This window comes from Thermobia domestica, chromosome 6, assembly GCF_964235325.1.
Source record: "Thermobia domestica chromosome 6, izTheDome1.hap1.1, whole genome shotgun sequence".
NCBI classification, from domain to species: Eukaryota; Metazoa; Arthropoda; class Insecta; order Zygentoma; family Lepismatidae; genus Thermobia; species Thermobia domestica.
In genome coordinates this window covers 171,623,932-171,645,827 of record NC_137459.1, presented here as the reverse complement: position 1 = coordinate 171,645,827, position 21,896 = coordinate 171,623,932, and the positions used below count along the sequence as shown (strand labels likewise).

Here is a 21,896-nt window from a genome sequence, read left to right as displayed (position 1 = left end):
TTTACAGCACAAATAAAAATAAGCATAATAGCCACATACGGATGAACCAAGACTTTGCATTTGGCTATTATTATATTTATAGTACATACAATGAAGTTTTAAGAATGCAACATGTTGTGGTACATAAGGAGGAAGGCCATAGCTGTCAAAATATTCTCCAACACCGCGATTATCAATATAAATTGCAATCCAATGACTTCCTAGTTTTGTGGATGGATCTGTATTTACAATCATTGCCAGAGGAAGAGAAATCCGTGAGGGCAACTCATCGCTTGCAAATACCCCGGTAAAATGATTTCTGAACAATGGACTACCGTTTAAAGCACTCGCTAATTGTAGTGTATTCAACATCGTGAATGGAAATGATACATAACGTATACGTACCTTGTAATTTAAAAGTCCAGGATAATGTTGCGCTGGTGGTCGATCTCTAGGAGTGAGGAAAACTCCCCATACACAATACAGTTTGCAGGTGCTGCTAATTTCTCTTGGAAATGAACTTCCAATCGGATGGCTCCATGTCGTTGTAAATTCCAATAGTGACAATCTCCAGCAGAAGAATCGGGAGTTAGGTCAAATACAAACAGTGTATATCCATTCTTGTAGTCGGCTCTTGAAATTGTATTTCCAGTATTGGTAAAATGTATGCCAGAGCCTGAGAACAATGTGTGGTACGATGAAATGTAAAGATTTTCTTCAAAGTTGGGTTGCAACGGTTTTGAAGGTACAGCTTTTCCATCCACATACAATGTAAAGAAATTAATGTTTAGATGTTGAAATTCAAATGGATTGGTGGTAATAGTTCCACTGGATGCTTCATTCGATGTAAATCCTACAATAATACGATTTGGCAATGTTCCCATAAACAGGTTATCAATAGTTTTGGATTGTATATCCTTCGGGATGGTAAATGATTTCATTTGAACCCTTGTCAGAGGATACTTTGCCGGTGTAGATTGTAAAATTTTATTGTGTGCCAATTTGATACTAGGGCTGATGCTGACTTTTTTCACCTGCAACGATGCATCTAGAATATTGATTTTTGCATTGACACCACTTTCACCGGCCATGAGACAAAAGTTTGGCTTTGCAGGAATAAGTTTCACACGTAATTCCACTCCATGAATTAAAAATTTATCTTGATTAAAAATGTCACAATGAAGATGTCCAATCATATCGAATTTCATACTTTGTTTTGTCAGTTCATAGCGTTGTTGAAATCCTTTGTTCTCACTTGTGGTTGCGTTCATATGACCAGCCGTATCTTGAAACCACATTGCTGTTTGTAAATGTGTATTTTTAGCTCCATCACTATAATTGAGCAGTTTTTCCATGTACGAACGATATGGATGATTATGTGACGGAAATGAAATCAGTTTATTGTTCAAGTAGATTTGTACTTCACTAAACATAGCATTTAGAAAATCATTGACAGGTGCAATTGCTTTATCCGTATTGGTGAAGGAGGAACCATCTGGTTTCACAATTTGTGCTTGGATGTACAATAAGGTTTGTGGCAAATCAATGTATTCATCACTGCTACCACTCACTACAAATTCTATTGGTGAATTTTCAGCTATTGAACTAATTGGTTTGTAGCCTATAATACGATTGTCCAGAACACTGGTTTGCGTGGGCAACGTTGAAAAAATGTCCAATTCACTTTTTACACATTCACAGGATTGATGATGTAAGAAAGCCATCGTTGAATTAATCAAAAATATCTGGTGACGATGCCAATGATTTCTTCTTCTTCTTATGTGATAATTTACGTCTCTTTGTAGGATTGATGATGTTGTTGATCGTTGGAAGGTCAACCTCAAACTGAGAGCAGTCATCCCATTTTCGTTTATGATATCCACTTCCCAGCATAGTTTTCAACTTATTTTTAGCTTTTTCTTGTAAATTTGATTTTGCCTCTTGCATACGTTGATGAAACGATTCTTCCAGCGGTTGATTCGAGATCACAACATCATTAATCATATTGGCACCTGATTTTAATAATTCTTTTCCCACAGTTTTAGCGCCTTGCTTCACAAGTGGTAACACTGAACGAAATAAGCCACCAAGGAAACTTCCAATGCCATGTCCTGCTTGATAGGGACTTCCTACATAGACGTTGCCGATACCGGATAACGCTTGTTTTTGGTAGTATTGCAAATACGGATCAGTCATGACGACGACGACGGAAATGTAGTTTTGTACACACCGTTCCAAAGGTGAATGGCATACGATGACCTGTGCTATCCCTTATATCGATTTGTATTTGCTCAAAATTCATTTTTTCCACCGGAACATAATGTGCAGGATTAAAGATTTGTACTGCATGACTTCCAAAAGTATGATTCACAGGATCCATGTTGACAATTCGTAGCAAGGGTACCATTGTATCTCCAACAATGACAGATTCAATAATGTCACAGTAGACGTACATTTGTGATGGTAAACCTAATCGTACATCCGGTGTATATTGTCCCTTTTGCATATCTTTTAAATCACTTTTTGGTTCAAATCCAAGCATTAAACTAACACTTGGTGAGATTTGTACAGAAGTATGGATTTCCTTATTGGGATGTCTTATGAGGCATATATTATTAGTTGCGTCATGAGATATAAATAAATTGGTTTCTTTATGATGTATATTAATTGCATGAATAAGATCCCGTATATTGTTATAATAGCGAACAGGGATCGTTACAACCTTCCACGGTTCCTGATCATTACTACTTGATGATTTGTAATATATTTTATTGTTTTCACTGTTAATGTTCAGCAAAGAATGTGGATAATGAATCTCTACAATTGCCACATCCCATTTCTGGCGAAACTCTACACGTCGTTGTAATTTCGTAATATATGAAGTCAATGTATTTTCTGGAAAATAATCCATGGAACTATTACTGGGAAGTGTAACGTAAAAATCTTGATCAGGTTCCATTTTTCTTCTTCTTCAATGAAGTTGCAGGGATCCACGAATTGAATGAGGAAGGATATCCTTTCCACTGGACGAGATAGTCCTTTCTGCGACCTTTTGTTCTTGTACGTAATATTTTATCGATGAGGAACGTCGAAGGGAGCGGCACTGGTTGTAATTCTTCTCTGTAGAAAACACCATCGATGAGTTGATGGTTTAAATCCTCTAGTCGATACACTGGTGGGTTTCTTGGTACAATGGGTTTTACTCTGAATATTTCCCAAGTCCAGTTCTCGAGGTAACCCTTGTCAAAGATACGTTTTGTTTTACTTATACGAACAGTATCACCAACAGATAAATCCGTATCTTGTTTTGAACGTTGTAGCTTTTTGTCGTATAAGTTATGCCACACCTCCAGTAAATTGCCCTGAGAAACGTTAGCAGGTGCCATTTTAATACTGGAATGCCGACTTTCATTGTATGCTTTTACAAGTAAAGGCAATACTTTGATGTAATTGTATGTTTGATATTTGGTAAAGTATTTCCACATACGATGTTTCAATGTCTGATTAAATCTTTCTGCGATGCTGGCTTTAATATCTGGATCCTTTGTTGTAACATGTTGCACGTTGTGTTTCCTGAAAAATTTTTGTACTGTCTTGTTGGTAAATTCAGTTCCTTGATCACTACGTAGCACAATTGGTTTCCTTTCCTGGAAAATCATTTCAAATGCATTCACTATATCCTCGGCACTTTTTGATTTTAGTGGTACAGCCCACCCGTACCGACTAAACACATCAATCACTGTAAGAATATAGCGGTAATTGTTATTATAGTTTTGAAGTGATTGTAAATCATTTAAATCACATTCCTATTGATCATCAATATTGTTGACAAGATAAAAATCTCTACGGAAACGACGACGTACAGGACGATGTAACGTGTAGGTAGGTTGTTTGTTTAACCAAAGTTTTATTTTGGCTAGAGGTATAGATTTTCCTGTGGCTTGCCATAATTTCTTTGCAGTAGAAAATGATGCAGGGTGTGCTGGATTGTAATAAATGGAATTCAACTTTTTGTTCATGGTTTGTACGTTGACCATTGTGGAATGATACGTTTTCTTTTTGGTCGGACTTCTAAAACATCATCATCATCATCTTCTTCTTCTTCTTCTCCGGAAGAAAATAATTCAGGTGCCGGTTTTGGTGGTGCAGATCCTTCAGATGCTGTTGTACTATTATGCTTGACAATATAGTTTAATCTTCGTGGATTACCAATCAATTCTTGAGGTGTGTTTGACGATGCAAGGTAGTTGCAAAACAATTCCCAGCCTTGAGGATTAGAATGTTTCCTCGGTCGAGTCACATCACACATTAAATCTACAATATTGGATCCATGTAGTTTATTGTCGTTGATGTACACTGTTCCTTTATGATCCCATGTAATTGCGTCATCTTGTTTTAAACGACGGAATAGTAGTTCGGCTTTCTTACGATACATTTGTGGTATTGCGGCTAAAATTTCTTGTTTCGTGCTATCGTCAACATTCGGAACGTCACCATCAGGTTTCATTGATGTAATTGTAAGTGGTATTGGTTCTTCTTGTTTACGTATCACATAAAGATATTTCTGTAATATTCTATTGTACTGATTCCATTTTTCTTCATCACTTGGATACGATGTGTTCAATATAGATTGCATTTCACGATCGAAATTAGATTCTCGATTTTCACTCACACGGGATGATGATGCATGCATTCGTTGAAGCATTTCTGGTGCCACTAAAACCATCTTCTTGCTATGTTCCATGATGTTTATTGTTTAAACAAAATACTGGATAACACACTTCCTACAACAGGTGCAAGTAATGCAGGTAAGAATCCTCCTTGTTGTACGGCTAAATGTTTCTTCTTTTTATCCAATGATTTTGTATTGTCTACGAGATAACGGAGCGTGTTCTTGTAACGCTTTAATCTTGACTTCTGCGCACTTGTCAGTGGAACATTGCCTTTTAAGACATTATAACAACATTCACAAATACTATGAATTAATGAAGCGTCTGCATTGGCAATAATAGCTTTACGCAATCTTGGTTTAGCTTTGTGCAGAGCACGTAGCAAATCAGCGTGTTTCACTGTAGGAGACATCGTGACAGACTAAGTCATTCTTTTCACATGCACAATAATTTAAACATGTTTTGTTGGTACGTAAACATAATGATGCAAATCGTCGGGAAAAATATTTGTACGAAATCGCATTTCATCGGGTGTATCTTGTTTAAGATCCATCAGTAAATAGCCATGTGGATTTCTTGTTGCGTCTGCATAACTTTCTTGTAGAAACAGTGGATGCTCAGGCATGATTTGATAACTCATATGCTTGATTTGTGACTTGTCACGTGGATTTTTAAACAACACCAAATACGAACAATTTAAACTCATATTTCTATTTGCTTTACTTTGATGAAATACATTTTGTGTTATAAAAATCACACTAATATTTCGATGATGTGATCCTTTTGTGAACATATCAACAGTATCACTATTCACTTCTCGCATATGGTCATCAATAATAATCAAATGTGGTCCATCTTGAGGCTGAAAATCTTTCATTCGTGGAAGTCCTTCGTGAAATTCTACTGGAACCGGCATTGTTGCATACACGTCTTGCCATTCTGCATAATACCAGTATATCTTACGAAATTTTGCATTGATCATGGTTGGGAGATGTGAAAGTAATCGCTTCACAAAATACGTTTTTCCACACCCACTAGGCCCTGCGAGAATACAGGTAAATGGATGTTTCCACTGTGTATCCATGATGAACACTAACACCTTGTTTCAAAAATGATGCGTATTTAAAGCGAGTACAACAATTCTTACACTCACTGGTGTGAAAAGGAAAAATCCGTTCATCTGTTTATTGAATAGTTGAAAACCGTTTATTTGTTAATCGAATAGTTGAAAACCGTTTATTTGTTAATCGAATAGTTAAAAACCGGATAAAGTTTAACGGTTAACCGTGAAAGTTGATCATTGTTTGATTTAAATTCTAATTGAAAATTTTTCGTTTGAAATTTTTGAAATTTTCGTTTCAAAAATTTTGTTTGAAAATTTTTTGTTTCAAAATTTTTGTTTCAAATTTTTAGTTTGAAAATTTTTTCGTTTCAAAAAAATATTGCTTCAAACTTTTTTTGTTTTCAAAATTCTTTAGTTTGAAAAAAAAATTTCGTTTCAAAATTTTTGGTTGAAAATTTTTCGTTTCAAAATTTTTGTTTGAAAACTTTGTTTGAAATTTTTTTGTTTGAAAATTTTTGAAAATTTTTCGTTTCAAATTTTTGTTTTGAAAATTTTTTAGTTTCAAGATTTTCGTTTAAAAGTTTTCGTTTCAATTTTTGTTTTGAAAAACTTTGGTTTGATTTTTTTTAGTTTGAAAGTTGCAAAAAAAATTAAATGCCATGAATCTTTCCTATCAAAGTTTCCACCTAATTCCTAGAGAACATTGACCAGGGACCTCGTCGCGCATCAAAACCAAATCATCGATCACGTGACCGTACTACACCCGAGGGGTTATACCAAATTGAAAGAGGATACCCGTCCATACCTTATCAAATAGGATATATTGAGTCAATAACCAAACACGTGGTTGTACTAAAAAAATTTGGTAATAGGAACACCGAAACATATTGAGGTCCTGTACTATGCTTAAATTGGACAATTTCAGTGTACCCCTTGCCAAATTTTAAGAAGGGTGCAACAATATACCCATGTCTTATGATAGGAAATAGATCCCTGTAATCATATAAGGTAATAGGATCTCATCCAAGGGGATAAAATGGACCAAAAAACCAAAACACGTGGTACAACATATTTCTTACATTTATATTTTTGGCAATTTTGTACCCCTAAAAGGGAACGAGGTGGACCATCCAAATTTATCATGATACATATTGAGGTCCTGTACTATAATACCAAATGTTTAAATTGGGCAATTTCCAAAATTTAAGGGGTGGGCCAAGGTACTCCTCCCAAAATTTTAAAGGGGTGCACCAATATACCCATGTCTTATGATAGGTAATGGACCCCTATACATGACCATATAACTATATAAGGTAATAGGACCTCATCAAAGGGGGATAAAATGGACCAAAAACCAAACACGTGGTATAACGTATTGCTTACGTTTATATTTTTGGCAATTTTGTACCCCTAGAAGGGAATGAGGTGGACCATCCAAATTTATCATAATACATATTAAGGTCCTGTACTATAATACCCAATGTTTAAATTGGTCAATTTCCAAAATTTAAGGGGTTCGCCAAGGTACCCCTCCCAAAATTTAGAGGGGGTGGTCCTATGTACCCCTAGGTCATTGACCCCGGGCCAAGGTCATTGACCTTTGACCTATGACGTCACAAAGGTCGGGGTCAAAGTCCAAACTTCGATAGGGTGTCCCCATTACTACTATAGCTTTGGCCCAAGGTATATGAGCATCTACATTTCAACAAAGATGGCTACCTAAACACTACAATACAGCTAAGACTCAGAACTTCACCAATATTTTACTTACCAATGGATGAATCATCCGATGATAATATTCAAATTAATCCCAGTCTATTTATTCACAGTCGACACTGATTCAACTTAACACTGAAAATTTTACTTTGATCGTAGAAAATTGTTTTCCTCTCCTCACATAAACAACGCTTTCTGAAACACATTAGTGTTGGATCACCAGAAAGAAGCACCTTTCGAGATATTGGAAATGGCTCAAGGTACACTATGCTCTTGGTACAACGATCTCCCCTATATTTACTGAAAACGAAGTATATAGCTACTGTATGCAATGAATTTTTATTCGGAGTCCTACAATAAATCTGCACCCAAATATTTTCCAACATTCTACCAGTGTGAAGGAATGCCATTTCAGCTAGTCTTATTATATTATTTAAAACTAAACTACTGATATTGCCATGTGCAGTGGCGGCGATTGGACGTTAAAAGTCGGGGGACAAGACATAATCTGAATATTTGCATAACAGTGTTAGTTCCCCTGGGTGATTCTAACACTTTCCTTGCCGAAAGGTTGTATAACTAATAGGACACTATCTTTTTCAGTTAAAATACCATATATCGTATTTCATATTTTATTAAGTAAATTGACAAGAGCATCGCAAGTTGCTACTAGCCCTTTGTACTCTTAAACAACGAAAGTGTTAAAGATTTGATTGCTTACTCATGAACATCTTAAACTTCTGTCTGGAAAATTGTGTGATCAGATTAATTAATAACAAATTTGAAAAACAAATAAATAGAAAGAATAATATTAATCATATTAATGAATAATGCGGTCTATTTTGCAATAGTTATGTTGAAACTGGTGATTAATGAACAGCTTATATTTTTAACTAGCTGAAATATCCATTTGTCGCATGGGTTAGATAAAATATCTATGTAAACAACTGATCAACGAAGGAAAAATATCAGTCATTTTCTACTACGTTTACATGTCACACTAAACGCTCCCCCTGAGACCCCCTGGTTCGAATTTTGAAAAAATGCTTCATGTTGGTCTGGTGCCTGGATAAGGCGCTGATTTCTCTGTAAATTTGGGGGACCCATTCAGATGCAGAAGGTATATATATGAAGAGTTTAAGACATATCGCATTCAAATTATGCCAAATATTGTATATTCATAAATACAATAGGGGCCCACATGAGCTTTGGGGGGCCCGGGCACCCTCGGCCCCCAGAACAGGCGCCCTTGAGCCAGGACCAAAATTTGGTAACTCTCGGTCCACTCGTCTCGTCCCCAGGCCGCACAGAGACAGGCAAACACACAAAGAAACTCTTTATTTTATTTATATTAGAAAGATTCCCGCATGCTATTAAACGTGTATTATTACTCTTAGAAAATGGAAGACAATAAATACTACAAACTTATGCTACGACATTTAAAGAAATACGCAATTGCAATATTAATTGCTTTGAATTGCAACTAAAACGCAATTCTTGTAGCTTTATTAACTTCACGGAAGACAAATAACCAATACGTACTTACTAAACCGCAAATATTATATTGCCTCATTTTTTCTATGAACCACTAATACATACAAAAACTACATTTCCAAATTAAACTATATGCATTAATTGCTTATTTCAAAAAAGTGAGGTGCAACTGTTCTCTTTTCACCCTAATCGCCGCCCATGGCTATGTACAAAATAAAGTAGAAGAAACCCTATGAATAAATTGAAATGATCAAATTGAATTTTCATCCTTGGCACAAGGGAAACTGTGTTTGGAGTTTGTACTTGGCTACATTGTGCAACGTATATGGCCCACGTTTTTGAAAAGGTTAGACAGTGAAAAGGTTGTGCTAATGCAAATTTGTACAATTTTATATTGGAAGTGAATTTAGGATCACTAAATATATTTGGTAAGTGAATGAGAATGTGTATTTAGTATGTAAAGAATTGTGATAACATGCTTGGTGCCATTATTCACATACAGTGTAGTTGAATTAATTCTGATGGCTACATTCGTCCAATCGTTGTGTTAACGGGATAGTAAAGTTAGCATACAACGTGGACGCCTTTAAATAAACCATTGCTTAACCAGGTACTACAGGAATTTTGATAAATTACAAGCTGGAATCACTATTCCTGAAATAATTTAGTTATATGCCGAAAATAATATATCAAGGAGGGGCATAGTTTAGTGACTGGCTTATCTTTTTAAGGTTGTGATTTGTATACACTTTTATTAAAGTTTCTACCTAATGAAAAAGGGAAGGCTTTGAGTAACTATTGCAAAGCAAAGGCCGTGCAGTTTTACTATAGAGATCCATAGTATAAGTAGTAGGAACGGGTTAGAAGCCCCGCAGGTGTTTGTTGGGTTCTGTTCCTGACGGGCAAATTAAAAGGACTTCCCCAAGTTTTTCTGTATATTTTACAATCTGTGGATCCGCATAGTAAAACTGCACGGCAAAAGCCATATTTGTGGTGGCTATTGGGCGTGATCGGGAAGGCCCTGATCTAGAACACAGGTTCCGCCATATAGATTAGTAGCTACGTTGGTTCTTTCTGTATCGAACTTCCCCCATATTTAATTCACATGGTATTGCAGAGCGAGCGTAAGCGAGTAAAGGCGGCTTATAGCCCCGCAGGGCACGGTGTTTTCTTTCTTTATTCTCAGTTTTCTGGACTGGTATGTGATTTCTATATCTTCTAGATCAAATATATTCTTACCTTGTTTTAGTAGTTTTTCATTCATCAACTTCCTCCTGTTAAAAGGAATGGCCTATGTTTAGCAGAAGGGGTCCAGCTTTTCTCTCTAAAAACTGTTACAATTTTGGCAATTTCTGTTCACTTTTGGTTAGTTTAGGGTAGGGCTGGTTAGGTTACGTTACGTTAGGTTAGGTTAGTTTGTTATATTAGTGTAGGAGTCCCGCATAATATGTACTTGCATCACTCATTTCTCCTGTAAATTTTGTGTTTTTTACGTGCTTCTGGACCCCTTGTACTAAACATACCCCAAAGAAATCCAATACAATGGTTAGTTTTGATGTTTATAATATTGATAGTTTAAAACGTCGAAAATTCTGATGATTTCTAGTGTTATTGTGTCATTTATCTTAAGTTGTGATTGTGATATTTCACTGGATGTAGAAGAAATTTAGTCTTGACCAGGGTTGGCTGGTTTAAACCACCTGGTTTAAAAAAACTGGCTTAAACAAAACAAAAAAAGAAAGAAAGACGCTTTAAATCGTGAATTTCATGGTGACTTTTCCACATCTCAAACCGGTAATAGTTAGGAACAGCTACTTCTCGTCTCCTGTGCACGAGGATACTTCTTACTGTTGCACTACCTACAGAAATGATTCTATATCATGTACAAGTGGTAATAGAACGCACAACAAACTCAGATCATGTTGTATTCACACCAACATGGAGTGAGAATGCACCGTGATCTGCGTTTGTTATGTGTTGTTTTACCACTTCTACATCAAATAGAATCATTTTTGTACGTAGTGCAACAGAAGTATCCACATGCACGGGACATGCAATGTGTGTTTTCAAATCTCCCCACAGGCATACCCCCTACACATAGTCATACACTAAGTACAAGGACACATTATTATTCTTCCCATACTATAAAAACAGATATTCCTAGAAAAGACACCTTAAGTACAAGGGCAACTACGTCAATGTAGGCAGACCCATGTACAACTTCCATTCGCGGACACTATTCAGTAGCAATGGCACCTCCGCGAAGAGCGAACCTGTGGCTCGAATTGCAAGACGTCATTGGACACGCACGGAAATTTCCGGAATTCATCCGAACTGCTTTCTGGGGAAGGGATCTGAACTACCACGACCGAATGGTCTTAGCAACTTTCGGCTACGTCAATGGCCTACATCCGGAACTTCTAATAAATGTGCTCCGACAACTGGGACCCTTACGAAGGAACCCAGGAACAGAGACAAAAATACGTGACCTCTACGACTATTGGGACTATCCAAGCCACGGACAAATGAGAAGAGCCAAGTATTTTTCCTTCGATCTGACAATTGGGTGTCACTGATCTCAACGGACTAAAATTAATAATAATAAAAAACCCGACCACAGAGCAAGTAATGTAAAAAGTTAGTACAAAGAAATATTACTTCTCTTCCACCATGTTCGCGTGTTCTAAGTACATTTGTTTTCACACTATTTGTATTCGGAGTTAGAAACTCAGGACACATGAAAAACACACAATATATAGAATTCAAAAACACAATTGCACAGCTCAAACACCACAACCCACGTACACACTTCTCCGTCGCCATATTTCTCTGCTTTCTTGTTCACTCCTCCGCCACCTATATCAATCTGCGCACACAAAGTTGCTTGCATTCAGTGACATGGCATCGAACATTTGAAAAGCGCTACTCGTCAAACTAAATAAACACACTTCAGGACACAACGAGAGCGGAATACAGGCACGTCTTCTTCTCTTGTTCAATAACTCATTAACTAATTAGAACTCAGGTATTATCTAATTTTTAACATCCTAGATAGTCAATGAATAATTCTTAAAAGTGTATATATATATATATATATATATTTACTAACTTGTATATTTTTTTTAATAAAAAGCGGAAACAACCGATTTAAACTTATTTATGTACACCAAATCCTTTGTAGGTGCGAATTCAATAATACACAGAGTGAAAAGGGGCATGGCTGAACCGGGACCTTTGGCGTACCGTGTTGATACTTTAACCATTATGCTACCCAGTCCGCACTCCGACCACATGGCTTTCACCATAACCTAGCTTTTATCCTCGAACAAGTCCAGTATCTATGTTCGAAACACCGCTAACGGTTGTATTATCGTTATATTATAATGTATTCCTTATGCTCAATTATCAGTTTATCGATTATACTTAATTTGATGTGGGTGATATTGAAAGCGAGTGAGGTTTCCTTTCGTGCTTGTCGGAGCGGGAAGGGCTTTCTGAGTTTTTGAATATTGTGAGTGAATTAGTTATGCCTTTGTTGTTTTATTTGTATCTTGCGCAAGTGTAAATGGGTTCTTTGAATATTGATTTTTTTAAATCAGATAAAAACAGGAAGGATTACGTAATTGCCGTGTTACAAGGCTCTTAAATACCTTGCGTACAGCGCTACTTGCAACTGCTTGTTTTGTATATTATTTCCTTTTTTCTTTCCTTTCTGCGTTTATGGAAAATGAAATGAAATCTTTAAGTTTTACATCATACGATAATGCCGGTTAGGCTAAAGGAGGCGGTGATGATGAGAAATGAATGAAAAGGGTAGAATGAAAAAAGCGGGAGAGCCCCGAGAAAACTCACGCAGTTGATTTTTTTTAATGTCTTTCGTACAGAAGTGCAATTAAGTCATCACTTCGAATCAAATCACTAGTAAAATTAAGTCATCACATCAAACAATTTGAAATTCGAAAAAAAAAATATTTCTAGTAATGCGTTGTTTAAAAACTTGTTTGTGGAATTTAGGTGCAAGGACAGATGGCGCACTTTAATTGTAGTTAACTCTGTTTTAATTTAAGTATGGAGAGGAATAAATACTCTATCGTCACAGAATTTCATCGACAGTTTCGTTTCTATTTTAACCATTCCGTATCATCTACACCAAATCGAGAAACTGAAAACAAATGGATAATTTGGTTCCGCAACAAATGCCTAAACTTGAGAAACAGCAGAGAGTAAAATTCTACAATACTCTGTTGATTCATCACCAAAGTGAGCCCCTGATGGAGAGCGAAGTGGTCGGTGATTAAGTGTTAATCAAACCCTCCAACATTGTCCAATATCAAAGTCGACAAAAAATATGGAAATTAACAGAACGTGGCGTTTTATGTTTGCAAGAACCTTACAGAAGGAACCCTTCTGTGCTGTCTCATAAATTAGTCGTCACCTGCGGCGAAGAACCAATATAGTCAACTTAGTTTTATTCTTTCGAGTACTTTCTGCAGTTTACCAAACATAAGGCAATATATTTCCTCGATCGTTTTTTCATCTTGAAAGAAAAATTATTTCCCTGTTTGTGTACAGAACTTATATTTTAGTGCAACGTGGTATGTATGTTCCTCCCACATTTGAATTCTAAGTTATTAAAATGAAAGTGTACCTCTTTTAAGTCCTTGTTTTATCGTAAAATGTACTTTTATAAATTAATAAAGGAATTAAATATCTGTTTCAGGATTGTTCTATAGCAATTTTACTTATGGCTCACGGAAATCATCCTAGTAAATGCAAGCTTGGTGTTCGACCTTTAGATGATACCTCCATTTCTGGTCATTCAATACTTGTGCAGAGTTTTGAAGTACTTGACCTTAGGTAAGGAGAGAGAGTATTTAAACACATGTGTTAGTGGATAGTAATTTCAGTTCTTCAAAGCGATACATATATCAGTTAGAAATCCTAATATTACATTTGAGATATCAGAATACAAAGTACCAACTAGTTTTGTTGGCTAAGGACAGAAGCCAATGAAGAGCTTTTAGGCAATAGAGTTATTTCTTTTAGCTGATTTGCTTTATATTTGAGAGAAAAATGTACTTTGCTTAACCAAATGTACTCATTATATACAGGGTGTTAATGAACTATACCGACAAACTGTAAGAGGTGATTCCTCACATCAGAATAAAAGAAAAAGTTCATATGGACCTATGGTGAAAAGTGCATAGTTTCAGAGCTAGAGCTGTCCAAAATTGCGAAAAAGCGAAATTGCAACAGACCCTATTTCGAATTCCAGAAACTGTGGATGCTGGTCCTTATCAGCGTATAGGAAGCCACGCATACACAATTCAAAAGTGCATATTTCGTCAATTTTCAATAGGCATACAGGGTATTCCCTACAGTGTGTAATTCTCAGATATGCTCTGAATAGAGTTTTCAGATATACTCTAATTTGAAGGAGGGTCCAAAGTAGGTAGAAGGTGGGCCTTGACAACAATGGACATCCAATGCTTCGGAGGGAAGTCGGAAGTGTTAGGAACCGGCAGCTACATGCTTTTTAGTGTTTGGAATAATGCGTGATGCGATGTATTTCGTTACAGTATATTCCAGGTTTTTTCACTTACAAGTGTGAAAGAAAACATCACAGCATGCACTTTCCTGAGTACGAGAAAACGTACTGCTGACGATCCTTAACACTTCCGACATCGCGCCAAAGGATTATGTGTTCACTGCTATCAAGGCTTATCGTTTGCCTACTTTAGACCAATCATAAAGTCAGAACATATCTCAAAATTCAGTTGATGGTATGTCTGGGAATTTCACGCTGTATGGAATACTCTGTACACCCACTGAAAATTAATGAAATATGCATTTTTGAATTGCATATGTGTGACCTGCTTTACGCTGGTAAGGCCCACCATCCACAGTTTCTGGAATTCGAAGTAGGGCCTATTGAGATTTGGCTTTTTCGCGACTTTGGACATCCGTAGCTCTAAAACTATGCACTTTTCGCCACAGGTTCATATGAACTTTTTCTCTTATTTTAAAGTAAGGAATCACCTGTTAGTTTGTCGGGATAGTTCATTAACACCCTGTATATATATATATATATATATATATATATATATATATATATATATATATATATAATATCAGGGTTTGAAAAACCCCGGGTATTTTCGGGTATAATTGGGTTTTTTTTGAAATATTTCAGTGTCTTTGGGGTAAAAGTGCTAAAATGTGATTTATATTTCAAGACTGTCATTGTCGCAACTTGCAACAATTTTCTGTTCACTACTGTTTTGAAAAAAATATACGTCATTTTGAAATCTTACATTGGATCGCCGAGAAAATCTATGCAGCAAACTTAGAATGTTTCTTGCTTCTATCCTCAAAATTTCAACTTAAAAGTCCGAAAATTGCACCCTGTAGCGTGGATACCCGCTAGTTGAAAAATGGCCCCCGTTTTGAAATTTTACGTTGGATCGCCGCCAAAATATATACACATACAGCTAATTAAGAGTGTCTCGTGCTTCTACTCTGAAAATTTCTATTTAAAAGACCGAAAATTGCGCTTTGTAGCGTGGATACCCACTTTTTTTTTTTTTTTTTTTTTTTAAGCCATTTTGAAATTTTACGTCGGTATGCCGCCAAAATCTATACAGAGGATTTAGTGTGTCTCGTGCTTGTACCCTGAAATTTTAAACTTAAAAGACCGAAAGTTGTACCCTGTACTCTGTGTGTGTGGTACAGGCAGACAAACGAATAACTGTAGATCGAGTCATCTCAAGAGCCTTAGTAACGTTCGCTAAATATGAATACTAAATTTATTAACTTAAAATAAAGGTATAATTCATGTTTTATAAAATAAATGTTTCAAAATGTTTTATATGGGCAGTGGCGGATCTAGGCCAGGGCCGGGGTTGACTAGGCCCCCCGTTTTTTGAGTAACAAAAATAATTTAAGCTATTATTTATATATATTTTCAAAAGTTTGTAGTAAACTCGTGATATACCTATCATTGTCTGGATTCTGCCCCCCCCCCCCTAGTTTTTACTTTCTAGATCCACCACTGTATATGGCAAATATTTTTCGGCGTAAGATACATGGTTTTATTGTTGAAGTTCACTTCCGATACTTGACGCGTCCAATTACGGGAACTTCACTAGCAAGCTGGTTCTTTCCCGAAAATGAATTTAAAACAATTAACAGAGATCATTCATATTTTATAAAGTAAATATTTCAAAGTTTCTTAAATGAAATTAAATATCTTCCAGCTTAAAATAAATAGTTTTATTGTTGAAGTATTCACTTCCGATGCTTTGTGCGTTCAATTGCGGGAATTTCTCGAGCTCTTCTTTCACGACGTGTTTTCCGCGATAATGCAGCTTTCTTTACTGTATATTGACACTTCCACTAGTACGGAAGTTTAAATTCAACACTTGAGGGAGTAGAGTTACATAGTCTTCGGAACTGCGAGCATTAAGCTTCTGAAATTTGACGAGAATTTTTACGCTACTGCTGGTGTTGATTCTACAGAATGTTTATTTGAAGAGTAGCAACTAATGATGGAACTAAATTAATGTGTTGGAAAACCAAATTCTACTGAAGAAAACTTGTGTTATCATCAAATCTACGAAATAATACTAATAGTTTTACTAATGTATTTACATACAGAGAGTTCGTAAAGTCCTGCAGGGCAGTAAAACTCGGAAACCATTATGTTCAAGTGTATAAACTTTTGGGGTTGCAAGAGTGCAAGAGTGTTTGAATATAAATGGTGCACAATTGGAGGTTTGGCGATGAACCTTGGCTAGCTGAAACAAAACTTTGAACCTTTCTGTAAGTACACCAAAAAGTATTTTGTTAATACATTACGTAGTTTCCAAGTTATAGAGTTTTACTTTCCTACAGGACTTTATGGACTCCCTGTATTTACTGGTGTTACAGGCACCTATGGCCTTAAACTCGTCAAATGTATAAGGGATAACGTCCCCCGGCGTCGCCGAGTCGGCAAGCAAACTATTCATGGAAAGTATTTTCTAAAATATAAACTTGCATATTTTACTTCAAATAGGCTATAAGCATAATTCATACATTAATTTGTTATATAATTATTTCAAACTAAGGTAAGATATTTTGTTCATTTAGTGCATTCAGAACTTTATATAGGTCTAACGTTAAATGTTCTTGTAAACTTTAGCATGAAAGCATCTAATTCGCCCAAGCAAAGTCCAAAATCTGATAAAAATCACTTTCAATGTGATCACCTCAGTTGTACCAATAATATACTAGGAAAAAGCTCAAAAACCCAGGTTGGTTTTAAGGTGTTTTTTTTTTCAGGTGTGTCCAACCCGACAAAACCCGGAGGTTTTTTTTTTTTTTTTTTCGAGCTGGCTCACTTGGGCAAACCCTGATATATATATATATATATATATATATATATATATTTATACTTTCAGCAGCCACTTCCGTTAATCACTTTGTGTGTGTGTGTGTGTGTGTTAAAGAGATCTATGTAAATTCTTGCGAGATTAATACATTTTGAACTTTTTGTTCCTGTTCTTCGACTACCTCTCACATGGTGTCCACATTCTGGAAAGTCAGGGAAATGGATTTTAGTCAGGGAAAGTCAGGGAAATCACAAGAAAAGCTTGCCAAGTCAGGGAAAGTCAGGGAAAATGCACAAGAAATTGTACGATCAATTACAAACATTACAATTAGAAAGATTTCTTGTATGTTTTGCAGTTGATTCCTGGAGGGACAAACACCATATGTTGATGGAAATGTACAAGTATTTTTGTATTCACCTTCTGATGCTTATCAGAAGGTACTTTCCCGCCTTCCTAGCGGCTCATTTTTTTCTTCCGTTTTTTGCTTTTTACTTGACAGTAGAGTTTTTTGAATCTCTTCTTGGTTTCATACATACTTTATTTTCATCTTTTTCTAACACCTGTACTATAGGAATACCAAGTCAATATTTCAGGCTCTTTGGTAGGCTAAGCGAAAGAAATTCAGTTGTTAATATCAGTTGAAATGTTTCGCACGACCTGAGCCCAATAATGAAACATACCAAAACTGAGGGCTTGTCTAGATACTTAATAGATTGTTTCGCATGGCCTGTACCCAATGATGAAAAGCAACAGGATGATTCAAAAGACTTGCACCATAAACTACATCCGTGAACATGTGATTGTGAGTCAATGATGCAGGCATAATGGGCTTGCTTATTCCGTGAGCGCTTGCTTCCCGTAAACAAACTTGGCCTAGCTGTCAGTCCAAAGTCCTCCATTTCTTACAATACATTTATATTTTTTTCTGTGCTTCAGAGCATAATATTCTATTGTATCTACCTATCTACATAATTTCTAAACCGCAAAAGTTGGACCGCTTTGTAGTTACTAACATTGATATACTTACGAGATAACAGGTGCTGATAGTAAACTGTTACCCCAATTTGATTACCATCACTAATATATGTACGAGCTTTCGAGAACTAACTCACTGTTCTCATCATCAGGCTTAGATGGGAGAATAGGATGGGTGAGGGCAGCACGGACGATGATGTGAACAGTGAGTTAGTTCTTGAAAGCTCGTACATATATTAGTGATGGTAATCAAATTGTGGTAACAGTTTACTATCAGTACCTTTTGTCTGGTAAGTATATCATTGTACGTAATTTCTAATTTCACTTCCAAAAATATTTTAGATGCCTTTCTTTGCATTGCTTCAGAAATTAATATCACTTTCTCTTTTTGCAGGTTTAAGTGGGATGTCAACTCAATAATCTGACCTTATGAGTCATCATAATGGCTAATAAGTCAACTTCTTTTAATGATCAATGGCTTGATGAAAAGTTGTACCCGGAATTTTCATGTTGGATTGGACGTGTACATGGAAATAGTGGATGTGCGTTTTGCAAAGTATGTTCAAAATCATTCAAGCTTAGTAACATGGGACGAAGAGCAGTGTCCTCTCATGCTAAAGGACCTCAACATCTTAAGAACTTGAAAGCTAAACTCATGCAACCTGCTGTCAGTGTGTTTGTGCCTTCCAGTTCAACAGGTCAGTCATCAGGTACAAGTGACTGTAGCCAGGAATCTGATCAAACTGTGTGTAAGCATAAAGATGATCAGCCAGAATCAAGTGAAGGAAGTGGTGAAATCAATAGCAAAAATAAAGAGCGTGGTTTACATTCATACATACAGACCGAAGAAGTTATGAAGGCAGAAATAATATGGACTTTGGAGTTGGTTGCAAAGAAAATATCCTTGAATGCTTGCCAGAACATTAGCCAAACTTTCCAGTTGATGTTTCCTGACAGCTCTATTGCTTCCAAATTTACCCTTGGGAAGACAAAAGCCTCTTATCTAGTAAATCATGGCTTGCTCCATATTTTAAAGATTGTGTTATGGATAGAGTTAAACAGGCTTCAGATTGTCATATATTTCGACGAATCTCTGAATAAAGTAGTTCAGAGAGGCCAGATGGACCTAGTCGTAATGTAAATCAACAAAAAGTTTCTACATCATATCTAAATAGTGTATTTTTGGGACGGGCAAGAGCCGATGATCTTTTGGAGAGATTCAGAGAGGGAATAGGTCTTTCATTAGACAATTTACTGCAGGTTTCCATGGATGGACCAAACGTAAATCTCCTCTTCAGGGAAAAACTAAAGAGTGAAATGTGCCAACGAAATCCCGATGGAAAAAGTTTGATAGACACTGGTGTTTGTGGACTACATGTTTTGCATGGTAGCATGAAAAATGGGCTAAAGGCATCACAGTGGCATTTAGACGAGACTCTTAGGGATATGTATTACCTTTTTAATAACAGCCCAGCTCGCCGGGCGGAATATACTACCATTACAGGATCCACCGATTTCCCAAAAAAGTTCTGTTCTATCAGATGGCTTGAGAATGTGGATTGCTTGGAAAGGGCTGTGAAAATTTATCACAATGTGAAGAAATTCATACAAGATTCTACACTACCTAGTTGTCGGCAACAATCTTCTTTAAAGGAACAGATGAAAGACCCTCTATTGAAGAGTAAGTTGGCTGGTTATAGAGTTGTTTCAGCAGAATGTGAAACTTTTCTTCGAAGATTTCAGTCTCCAAAGCCACTAATGCCTTTCTTGCACACAGCACTTTTGGACTTAATGCATAGTTTATTGGCTCGATGTGTGAAACCAGAAATATTGCAGCAAGCTGACTCTGCTCAAAAACTGATGTCTTTGGAACTTTCAAATGAGAACCTTCTTCCTTCAGCAATGATTGACATTGGTTTTGCTACGAGGAAAGTATTAAGAGAAACCGTATGTACAGACAAGGAAAAAGCAGAATTCAAACTTGAGTTTCGCAAATTAATCATAGGTTTAGTTCAGAAGTTGCGTGAAAGAAGCCCGCTGAAGTACAGGTTTGTGCGTGGTGTCACTTGTTTTGCCCCAAGTATTATTTTGGAGCAGCCATCTCTAGCAAGAAAGAGAGCGCAGATTGTTCTTGAAGACCTTCACAGTGCAAACAGGATTTCGTCAGATGTGGCTGAACAGGCAAAGAAACAGTTCAGTGTATTGTGTGTTGAAGCACAAGGTTCCTTGAAATCATACTTTTGCGAGTTTACTGCAAGACACGACGATTCTGTAGGATTAGATGAGTTTTACTACAAGATGCTAAAGGATGATGTCAAGTTTGCTAGCCTTTTGAATGTAGTGAAAATTTGCTTGGTAATGTCACATGGCAATTCACCGGTTGAAAGTGGTTTCTCCATCAACAAATTACTACTTGTAGAAAATCTTGTAGAACACTCTCTGGTGTCTCAAAGACTGTGCATGATGCTATCAGCAGTGCTGGGGGTGTAGGTAATATATCCATCACCAGGAGCTTACTACAGTCTGTAAAATGTTCCAGACGAAGGTACCAAGATTATCTGGACAAACAGAAAAGTGTACAGCGCGAAGAAGAAAAGAAAATTGTAGAAAAGAGAAGGATTAATCAAGAGCTAAAAGATTTAAATGACAAAAGACAAAAGTTGCAGAATAACTTGAAATCAGAAGAAAGTGCTCTTCAAGCAAGAATCGATGAGCTGGAAAAGAAGAAAGGCAGTTTGTAATATGGAACACTTATTAAAAATATAAACTCTTTTATTCCCCACTTTTATGGATAGTTGTGCAATCATAAGTGAGAAATTTTCATGTGAACACATTCTCCATATTGTACAGAAGACGCTTTATTATTATTATTATCATTATTATTTTTTTATTTTAAACCATGATATTTTTCAGTTTTATGTCAACATGTGCTAATATAATACATTTTGTAAACTTGTAAATGTACGTTAAAAAATCTTTCTGTATCTTTGTAATCTTGTGTGCATAATGTGTAATAAAATGTAATAATACGACAGTAAATAAGGTGAGAGTTGGCTGGCTATGGGGATGGTGGAGGCCAGAAAAAGTCAGGGAAAAATTGGAAATGCAGTCAGGGAAAATCAGGGAAAGTCAGGGAAATTGAGATGGAATTTTCTGTGGACACCATGTCTCAGCCCAGTCACCATTTAGTAGAGGAAAACACGTGTACCCTCTCTGAAGCGACGCGTTCGTGGTTTCATCTATGGATCGTTAATAACAAGGATTCTACGGTTAAAACATCGCGTGATCGGATTTCCTTCTTATCACCCGGCTATTACATTCCTGGGTGAGGGTAACCTTTGCCCGGAAGTCTGATATATTACTACCCCCTTCATCATAGCTAGGCCTATTCTGCCATTATTGGCATGTCACTTGCTGCAAGTGAGAAGTTTCAATGATCTACAGTCTTCAGCTAACCCTTCGTCTTCATGTATGACTTTTCTGTTTTGATACCGTCCATTAACTAGCCTCGTTCTACCCCTCCCTCTCTTTCCTGTCACTACGTTTGCACTTCATATGATCACTAATGATGACACCGGCCGCTTTGTTCCAATTACCATGGCTTTTACTTTTCTAACATTCATCCCA

At 36.5% G+C, this 21,896-nt stretch overlaps 1 protein-coding gene across 1 annotated transcript in view; it reads left to right on the top strand.

Annotated features, from left to right (window-relative positions):
• The first annotated feature begins 9,191 nt into the window (after positions 1 to 9,191).
• LOC145688329 (cell division cycle protein 20 homolog) overlaps positions 9,192 to 21,896 on the top strand; it is a 99,976-nt gene continuing 87,271 nt past the window's right edge. Inside the window, exons 1-2 of the mRNA XM_081762385.1 lie at positions 9,192 to 9,350; positions 13,643 to 13,779. Coding sequence (XP_081618511.1) covers positions 13,667 to 13,779 — 113 coding nt within the window. The 5' untranslated portion in view covers positions 9,192 to 9,350; positions 13,643 to 13,666. The remainder of the gene's footprint in view (positions 9,351 to 13,642; positions 13,780 to 21,896) is intronic.